Below are 10,916 nucleotides of genomic sequence, written 5' to 3' on the forward strand. Positions count from 1 at the left end.
GCATATGAAAATCTTTGAAAATAGTTTGGACTTCACTCTTTGATTTCATAAGATACACAAAACTCATTCGAGAGAAGTCATCAACAAATAAGACAAAGTAGTAGAGTAAAAATAAAAATTTGACAAAAAATTTACTTTTCTTAGACATTGAGTTACCAAAAGGTAGTATAGTAAACTTAGAAAATTCACAAGTATCACAAGTAAAATGTGATTTGCAAAAATTTGGAAACAGTTTAGACAAGATAACTTCAGAGGGGTAAGCTAATCTCTTATGCCAAAGTTGGTTTCCATCTATGGACTTCGAATGAGCTTGAAGAACCTGAGTAAAACATGCATTCTTGTACACGTAGTAAAGTCCATTTATGAAGACCCTTTCACCAATCATCTTCATTGTGAGAACATCTTAAAACATCACGTTATTTGGTGAGAAAATGGCACGACAGTTTAGGGTGTTTGTGATCTTTCCAATTGACAGAAGTTGGAAAGGAAAGGTTGGTACATATAAGACAGTGGAAGGTGTTTTGTATGAGAGTAAGTTTATTTCTCCTTTTCCCAAAATTAAAACAGTTTTTCCATTTGCAACAGACACATGTGAGGGATTTGAAAAACGTTTAAAATGATGCAAATTTGTGATTTTGTTTGTCACATGATCTGTGGTTCCTGAATCAATTATCCAACAATCATTTTCAGTACCAGTTAACAAGGTAGTAGTGAATGCTTTGAGTATACCTGGTGCTTCATCCCGTGAAACTTTCTCATTTCCAGCAAGAAGGCTGGTAAACTATCCCAACATGGCTGCATGATTGTTCTCTTCATTTCCTTGAGCTTGTGAACCATCTTCGTGTCCCTTGCTTTGAAGATACGCTGCAAACTCATTAATAAGAGACAATGGATTGGCAGTGAACTCCATGGATCCTTGTGAGATAATAAAGGACCTTAGTATCATTTTTCCATCTTTGCTGAACTTAGGCTTGAGTTCAAGATGAAGTTCCCAACACTTGTCTTCCACATGACCAACGCCATTGCAATATTTGCATGTCAGGTGTGGATTTCTACACTTGTACACCTTAGCCTCTGAGGTCTTGTAATTTGAGGGATATACACGAGTCCTAGTCAATCTTGAGTTATGCTCAGCATTTATCACTTTCTTCCTTGCTTCTTCTCGTTGGATAGTTGCACAGACATTGTTGAAGGTAGGAAACTCTTGACTCATCAAGACGTGACTCCTTATATCCTTGTACTCGGAGTTCAAACTCCCCAACAGTTGATAGATTCTATCTTCCTCAGCTCGTTTCAAGAAAATAGCAGGATCTGTGGTATGTGGAAGGTATACATCCAACTCATTCCACATAGCCTTGAGGCGTCCAAGGTGTTGAACAAATGTTTTCCCTTCTTGTTGGGCACCAGCAATGTCCTTCTTAAGTTGAAAGACACGTGCATAGTTGTTTTGATTTCCATACATATCCTGCAAGGCTTTCCAAAGCTCACATGAAGAATTGTAGTAGCTAAAAATCTCAGCAACATGTTTCTCTATGGTGTTGAGCAGCAAGGACATGACAAGTGGATCCTTGCAAAGCCATACACCATATGTAGATGAAGAGATGTCTGGAGCTTCCACACTTCCATTTACAAACCGTAATTTCTCTTTGCCTCTGAGAGCAAGAGACACAGCTCGAGACCAAGGGAGATAATTAAACTCGTTCAAGAGAAATGAACACAAACGTTGATTGGTGTTAACCTCGATGCCTGAGAAATTTGAAGAAGAGGTATGCGAGATGTCACCCTCTATGTTTACTAAATCTTCTTCAGCCATGGCTTAAGATTGAAGGAAAGATGCAGCGGAAAAAAATGGCCAGAGGCAGGTTACAAAACCTGCTCTGATACCATGTAGATTTTTTGGTTTGAAGTTTCAATGTATATTTGTACAAGAGTGAGTCTGGGAATATATGAGAAGAGAGAGGGAAAAGGGATGGGAATGATGGTTGCAGAAAGCAGCCGACAAGAAAGAAGAAGGCATGTTGCCTACCTAATCTAAACCTTACACAAAGACATTACTCCAATCAGTCTCCTCCCTTAAATCAAGGGAAAATGTGATTTACATACCCTTACCCTAAAGATTACAACGAGCCTTACCCTAGAGATTTACCCTAGGGGTCACCTTGGTAGTAGACTCCATATGCAACATTCGTAAATGTAGCATTAGTCATATGCATCATCAGTAGATGTAGTATCACTGATGCAACATCACAACACTCCTAATGCTTAAAGTTAATGACTAGGGGTGAGGTTTCTTTTTTAGGAAAAAACTAACCAAAAGGGGTTGAAAACTTTGAGTTTTAACTAAAAATTATGTTTTAACTTTATTTAATGATTAGTACAAGGCTCAATAATAAATCCCTCCAACTAATATGCACAATGTGCAATGGCTTTGCAGCAGTTTGCGTGTGAATAGCAGAAAATTGGTTAAGAGGCTGAGTACCAACCCCGACTTTACCATATCCACGTGGCTTGAAATACGTTGTTCACAAATTTTGTTACTTATTTTTATTTTGAGAAATGTTAAGAGAAAGTCTCTCAAAGTGAGATTATCTATACTCTTTACCATCTCATACTTTTGTCATAACGTTTTATAATGTTGGAACGAAAATTGACATTAAACTGTGAGGTGGTAGATAGTCTATGAAGAATCACTCTTGAGAGAGTCCACCTAGCATTTCTGGTTTGTTTTTTAGAGTTGTTATTTTCATTTAAAAAGTTTGTTGTGTATACCTCATAATTGAATTTTCTTTCACATCGTAGAATATTTTGAGTGCACAATGATTTTTATGGGTTATCAATAATAGGTACATTTGTATTATATTGCCTATCTATATTATAACAGTCAAATATTTAAATTTTGTTTAACTCCTTTTAAAAAAAAAAAAAAATGAGTTTTGAGGAACCAAATCTATTACAAAATTTAAATATTTAACTGTTATAATATGAATAGGCAATATAATACATTTTGACCGTTGAATAGTCAAAAGGAAAAGTTAAAAGGAAAATAAATGATTTAGCAAAAAAAAAAAGCCACAATAAATGAAATAAATAATAAGAGATGAAGAGGGCAGTCAATCCAATCCAAGTGAGTCAAATCTATGCTCATGAATCTATCTCCCACTTAAAAAGAAAAAGCGAGCCTCTGCCTCTCTTGATTATGTTTTAATATTGAAAGTGAGATTATTTTAAAATTTTTTTTTTTTTATCATTAAAGAGAGAGAGGGTGTGTAACTACAATAATTTAGAGAAAGTGAGAGTTTCAAATTCGAAATGCATGAGTAGAAATTCAGCACCTTATCTACTAGGATATTGGAACATAACTCACTCTTCCATTGAGTTGTTCATTTTATTCACTTTTCCATTGAGTTGTTCATTTTATATGTGTTTATGTTTGCATATGAATATTGTTATTCAAACAAGAGCCAAACATAAGAAGATGGGTTTCTTTTCATATGTATTTGGTGAATCTGTCAAGACACTTTACGAAACACCCCAAAGATTACACGAACTAATTATTAGTTTAGTCGTAGTTGTGAGAGCGATGAGTTTCGCCTTTAGTTATTGTTAATCATTTTGTAGTGGTGTACCTATATTATGAATATGATTGTACGTTCTTGTAAACTACCAAAATATTTACAAAATTCATCCGAATTATAAATTTCATCAAGACGAGCATTTTTTTTTGTTGGAAGAGAGAGGGATTTGAATTTTTGCTCGTTCATGAAAAAACTGAGTATTACGATCACCACTTTTCAGCCAATCCACCCGAGGTCTCTGCCTCCAGATTGTCTCTTCCATTTCAAGGAGGACGGCAAGGGTAGATTCAATCTTCTTCTTTTAACTTTATATTATCAGCAACCACACATCCTTGCAAAGCTTTCTTTATACGCCTTAACAAACAGTTTTTGAATATGCCTAAACGATTGTGGATTCCACCCTGCTAAATCTTCAGCGCACCGTTTAATCCCCTTTTTAACACCCATGCTTATCAGCTAAAATTCCAACCCTTGCTTAACAATAACTAAAAGCTAAAATCCCAACACTAAAATCCCAACCCTTGCTTATCAGCTAAGCCACATTAGAATAACTATAGTTATGTATCAAACTTGTCATCTATGATAATTCTATACAAGACCGTTCACTTATAAATAAAGATAAATCCCCAAAAATGTGATGCTAATTGCCACATATATTTGCATACAAATTTCAATTAAGGTTTTTTTTTTTTATAATTTATAAAGAATTCTTGTATTACATTTAATGATAGAGCTAAATAGTTATATCTAATAAAACACGAGTATAAACCTGATATGGAGTCAATAGTTTGATAGACCTACATAGCTATATCTAATGAAACACATGAGTATAAAGCTGATCTGGAGTTGCCATGGTTGAGAACTTTGGTTGCTTAAGCCTTCTACAAGTTGTTAACCCTTATGCAATCGACTCAATGGGGAGTTTGTGACTTTGATGCGTGTGGAAATATACATCGTTATCAATGGAAACATGTCATGTGTCTAACTTATCAAATATGACATTCTGTCTTTCAGGAAATACGCAGATCATTAATTAAACTCTAACAGACTAATGGGTCACATTCATTACGAATGCCTTAAAAGCTGACAATCAACAGGGACCCTAGGCACAATTAATAGAGGTCAATCGCCACGCGACCTACATAGATTACCCTGATAAGCTATATAGGCTTATCTATCAGTGTCGAAAAAAGAAGACTAAAGATTAGCAAATTGTAGAAAAGAAAAGGAAAAAAAAAAAAAAAAAAAAGAAGAGCACAGACCTAATTCGCCAGCCGAGCCGAGCCGTCCAGCCAAACATCACCCAACATAGTCAAGCTGACTTGACTGGAGTTGTCTAGCTGCGATGCCGTAGCCTAAGGTGTGTGCACGAGCAGCAACTACGCCAACGTTTTTTTGGCTACTTCTCTTTTTTTAAAAGTCAATGCAGAGTCAGATATTTTTACGCTCACAAAAAATTCAGAACTTTCTTGATCTTTGTTCTTGACCGATGTTTGTGTGAATATTTGTGAGATGAGTTGGAACGAAATTTATGCATCGTAGCGAGTAGAGGAGGTGTGCAAGTCCGGCCAAGTTTGGCTACCTGTAAGAAAGTAAACAACCGAAGTCAGACCTTGGCACCGGTGAGATACCAGCCAAAGGTTCTTTGACGGTTTTGTTCATAAGTAATATTAAGACTCAAGCAATGGGCAAGAAAATAATGTATCCGTTACGAAAGTGTTAATAGAGGTTTACCCTAGATGAGGATATTTATACTTAGCCGGGAGAGAAACCGTTTAGAATAAATAATCCGCATTGAATCAGGAGAATCCAAGCGGATATGTAAGATTATATATTGTGTCCTCTTAGGAGTGTGATTACTTGCTGCACATACCAATTCCTAGATTGTAGGAATCTCCAAAAATATAGGAAACCAGTTTGGTCTCTAAACGGATCAGGTTTCCGTGTCTTGCCAAACAAGAATGGTTAATCTCAGCGAAGTCAGCGAATTTCGTCCAACTTTCTAGAGTACAACAAGATGTGGTGGCATCACTGGGTCATTTGAGTAGATCAATTTGATCAGGCCTATTGAGTCCATGACCGGACTTTTGGTGTACACATATCTATTTCACCTTACTCTAGCCTTGGAAAATCATGGTCCCATAATTGCTCCTTGTTGGAGTTTGAGACCCTCTTGTCCCACATTGGTCAATAGTATTTTTTCACTAGCCTTTATATAGGCTTATTCCCTTTTCTTAGTAATTAGAACTTGGACCATTTGGAAATGAATTGAAGGTTTGGGCCTTATGGTTGTGTGGATTAGGCTTGAATATAATATAGCCTAAGTACAATTAATATTAATTAATCAAGACAAGGGCCTTGGAATTTAAAATTAATCAGATTCATTAATTTTAATTTTCGGATTAAGTTTTTTAATTAATTTATTAATTAAAAAACGTTTTGATTAAAGGACACAGCTATTAGAAAGAGTTGTACTTTTTGATTAAAAGATACAGCTATTAGAAAGAGTTGTGTGCTTTCAAATACACTGAATAGGTATTTGAAAGGATTTAAAATTAATCAGATTCATTAATTTTAATTTTCGGATTACGTTTTTTAATTAATTTATTAATTAAAAAACGTTTTGATTAAAGGACACAGCTATTAGAAAGAGTTGTACTTTTTGATTAAAAGATACAGCTATTAGAAAGAGTTGTGTGCTTTCAAATACACTAAACAGGTATTTGAAAGGGTGTTAAACAGCCTATATATTTGCAATCACAGTATCCAAGTGAGAATCATCTTTTCTTCCTCCTTATCTTCTGTACAAAATTTCCAGAGAGTAAACACACAAAGCAATTCGCTAGAGTTCTATAATCCAGTGCGGGTTGTAGAATTTGGTAGTTGTATCCTGGTCGAGCAGACGTTGTAGAACCACAAGCACAAGAGTGGGACGAAAATACTGTTCGAAGGACATAGCTTTTACGCTAGCCTCTACCTTCTATGATCAAGTTAGTATCATTGATATTTTTATATTAGTTTATGTATTTATTGTATAATTTCATTCTGCACATAAAGTATATTTGGTAAATAAAATATTAGAATTTCAAGTTCTGTTTATTTCTGTTATTTTTGTTTATTTCTGAATTGTTCTCCAACAATCTTCGAACAGTATGGAACAATTGGGAATTAAACCTCATTCTGAGAAGCCTGAGAAATTTAAGGGCGGAGACTTCAAAAGATGGCAGCAGAAGATGCTGTTCTATTTGACAACCTTGAATTTGGCTAATGTTCTGCGCGAGACTGTACCTACTGCAGATGAAGAAAATATTTTCTCTGCAGAAACTTTAACGGCTATAGATGCCTGGAATCATAATGATTTCCTCTGCAGAAACTATATTCTCAATGCATTAGATGATTCATTGTATGATGTCTATGTAGTATGCAAAACAGCCAAGGAACTTTGGGAATCACTTGAGAAAAAATATAAAACCGAGGATGCTGGTTCAAAGAAATTTGTCGTGGGCAAATTTTTGGACTACAAAATGGTGGATTCCAAGTCCGTTGTTTCTCAAACTGAAGATCTCCAGAAAATCATGCATGACATTCATGTTGAAGGGATGATAATCAACGAGTCTTTCCAAGTGGCGTCCTTTATAGAAAAACTGCCACCTTCTTGGAAAGAGTTCAAGAATTATCTCAAGCATAAACGTAAAGAGATGACGCTTGAGGATCTCATTGTCAGGCTGAGAATAGAGGAAGATAACAGAAAAAATGAGAAGGGTCTGGTTTCAAGTGTGGAAGCTAAGGCGAATGTTGTTGAAGGAAGTTCATCAAAGCAAAGGCCGAAGTTCCAGAAAACTAAGAAGAAGGAAAAACACTTTGTCCCTAGTGCGAAAGGCAAAGACTTCAAGAAAATCAAGGGAAGTTGCTGGGTTTGTGGAAAGCAAGGCCATAGGGCTCAAGAATGTCGCCATCGAAGGGATCAAGGTCCTGGAAATCAAGGCAACAACAACCGCGCGAACTTGATTGAAAACAATGTGGATGCCTTGGCTGCAATGATTTCTGAAATCAACCTTGTATCTGATCACGCTGATTGGTGGATAGATACCGGTGCAACTCGCCATGTGTGTGGTGACAGAAATATGTTCTCTTCGTACCAGAAAATCGAAGGAAACGAGCAGCTGTTTATGGGAAATGCATCTGCATCTGTTGTGGCTGGAATAGGGAAATGTGTTCTGAAATTCACTTCTGGAAAGGAATTAACCCTCCTTGACGTGCTGCATGTCCCCGATATAAGGAAGAATCTTGTTTCTGGTCCTATCCTTAGTAATAAAGGATTCAAACTAGTTTTTGAGTCTAATAAGTTTGTACTAACTAAAGGGGGAATGTTTGTAGGGAAGGGTTACCTTGCTGATGGATTATTCAAACTAAATGTACTTGCTAATGCTATAAATGAAATAAATAATGCTTCTGCTTATATTGTTGATTCTTCTAATTTATGGCACTCTAGGTTAGGACATGTAAATTTTCGTTCACTTTTTAGAATGCATAACTTAGGTTTGCTGCCCAAAATTGATTATCTAGATAATGTTAAATGTGAGACTTGTACAAAATCGAAATTTGCAAGTCAAAGCTTTAAATCAGTGCATGAAAAGTCCAATGATTTATTAGATTTAATTCATAGTGACTTGTGTGATTTTAGATCATATACAACTCGTGGTGGAAAGAACTATTATGTAACATTTATAGATGATTTCAGTAAGTATTGTTATGTTTATTTACTTCATAGTAAAGATGAGACCTTGGATATGTTTAAGACATACAAGGCAGAAGTTGAGAATCAACTTAACAAGAAGATTAAAGTCTTAAGGTCCGATAGGGGAGGAGAATATGAGTCTCATGCCTTTGCTGAATTTTGTGCCACACATGGCATAATTCATCAAACAACAGCCCCTTATACACCACAACAAAACGGTGTTGCCGAACGGAAAAATAGGACTTTTAAAGACATGATCAATTCTATGTTGAATAGCTCTGGGCTTCCACACAATTTGTGGGGTGAAGCTTTACTTACTGCAAATAAAATCTTGAATCGAATTCCACCTAAAACGAGAAAGGAGTCACCATACGAATTATGGAAAGGAAGAACCCCAACGTTTAAATTGCTTAAAGTGTGGGGTTGCCTGGCAAAAGTACAAGTCCCATTGCCAAAGAGAACAAAATTAGGGCCTAAAACTATAGATTGTGTTTTTATTGGTTTTGCATCTAATAGTTCAGCTTATAGATTCTTAGTTTTTCATTCCGAAGTCAGTGATATACATGTCAATACTATTATAGAATCTATAAATGCAATATTTTTTGAGGATACATTTCCATACAAAATAGGCAAGTCTAATTTATTGAAAAAGAGATTACATGATGATGTATCTGAGGTTAATGACGAACATAGAGAACATGATGATAGTTCATCCTTGTCTAGAGTTCAAGAAGAAGAAGAACTTGAACTTAGAAGGAGTAAAAGGACAAAAATTCGAAAGGACTTTGGGCCTGATTTTGTGACCTTATTAACCGAGACAGAACCTCAATCATTCAAGGAGGCCATGTCCACTCCTGAAGCTCCATTTTGGAAGGATGCAGTTAACAGTGAGATAGATTCCATTATGCAAAATCATACATGGGAATTAGTTGATTTGCCCCCTGGCAATAAGCCAATTGGGTACAAATGGATATTTAAGAAGAAATTAAAACCTGATGGTACAATTGACAAATATAAGGCTCGTTTGGTAGCTAAAGGATACCGTCAAAAACATGGTTTGGATTTCTTTGATACATACTCGCCTGTAACGAGAATTACGTCAATAAGACTGTTGATTGCTATAGCTGCACTCCATAACATGGAAATACATCAAATGGATGTAAAGACTGCATTCTTAAATGGAGACTTAGATGAGGAAATATATATGGAACAACCTGAGGGGTTTGTGGTTAAAGGTCAAGAACACAAAGTTTGTAAACTTGTGAAATCACTATATGGGCTTAAACAAGCTCCAAAGCAATGGCATGAAAATTTTGACCATATTATGATAACACATGGTTTTAAGATAAACGAGTGTGATAAGTGTGTCTACACAAAAACTCAAAATAATGCTTGCGTTATGTTATGTTTATATGTAGATGATATGCTTATAATGGGAACTAACAAAGAGATAATAAATTGGACCAAGAAGATATTGAAATCAAGTTTCGATATGAAAGATCTTGGATTAGCTAATGTGATTCTTGGTGTAAAAATAAAAAGAAACCAAGAAGGATATATTCTTACACAGTCCCATTATATAGAAGCTACACTTAGAAAATATGGTCATTTGGAAAGTAAAGATGCAATTACTCCTTTTGATGCCAATAGCAAACTTAAGAAAAATAGAGGTGATGCTATATCTCAACATGAATACTCATAAGTTATTGGAAGTCTTATGTACATTATGAACTGTACAAGGCCTGATATAGCATACTCAGTGAGTAGACTGAGTAGATATACATGCAATCCTGGGCATGATCATTGGGAAGCTTTAATTCGAGTATTGAGATACTTAAAGCATACAATGAATTATGGATTGCATTATACAAGATATCCTCCTGTGCTTGAAGGATTTACTGATGCGAATTGGATATCGGATAGTAATGATACAAAATCCACAAGTGGATATGTATTTACTTTGGGAGGAGCAGCAATATCTTGGAAATCTTCTAAACAAACATGCATAGCCCGGTCAACTATAGAATCGGAATTTATAGCTCTCGATATGGCTAGAGGAGAAGCTGAGTGGCTAAGAGATTTTTTGGAGGATGTTCCCATATGGCCTAAACCTATAACGGCAATATGTATACACTGTGATAGTTTAGCTGCACAATATCGAGCTAAAAATAGTGTATACAATGGGAAGTCTAGTGGTGTAATTTCTATTGACTATGTTAAGTCAAAAGATAATATTGCGGATCCGCTTACTAAAGGTTTGTCTAGAGAGCAAGTTAAACATACATCGAGGGGAATGGGTTTAAAGCCAATAGAGTAAAATGAAACTGTTAAACGGAAACCTAACCTAGTTGATTGGAGATCCCATGGTCTAGGTTCAATAGGCAAACTGGTTTGGCTAGATTCAAGAAGAAACACACTTACATACCCATTCCTATGATGGAAGAAGTGTGCTGACTGCTGATGATGTAGGATACATTAGTTTAATGATATTGATACTTGTAAATCAAGTGGAATAAAAGCAGCCTATTCTTAATCAATATCACCTATATGAGAGTAAATGTGGGGTCGCATTTATGAGAATTACATGGCTACATTCTCTAAAG

General features: G+C 35.6%; 1 protein-coding gene across 1 annotated transcript; it reads left to right on the forward strand.

The window, feature by feature from the left end:
• Positions 1-6,727: 6,727 nt before the first annotated feature.
• Positions 6,728-10,630, forward strand: LOC148691735 (uncharacterized). The gene is made up of 3 exons (XM_088683402.1): positions 6,728-7,883; positions 8,943-9,548; positions 10,206-10,630. The coding sequence occupies exons 1-3, from the start codon at positions 6,728-6,730 to the stop codon at positions 10,628-10,630; spliced, it is 2,187 nt and encodes a 728-aa protein (XP_088539528.1).
• Positions 10,631-10,916: the final 286 nt, after the last annotated feature.

Source organism: Pyrus communis, chromosome 13, assembly GCF_041283825.1.
Source record: "Pyrus communis isolate YQ-2024b chromosome 13, ASM4128382v1, whole genome shotgun sequence".
Lineage (NCBI taxonomy): Eukaryota > Viridiplantae > Streptophyta > Magnoliopsida > Rosales > Rosaceae > Pyrus > Pyrus communis.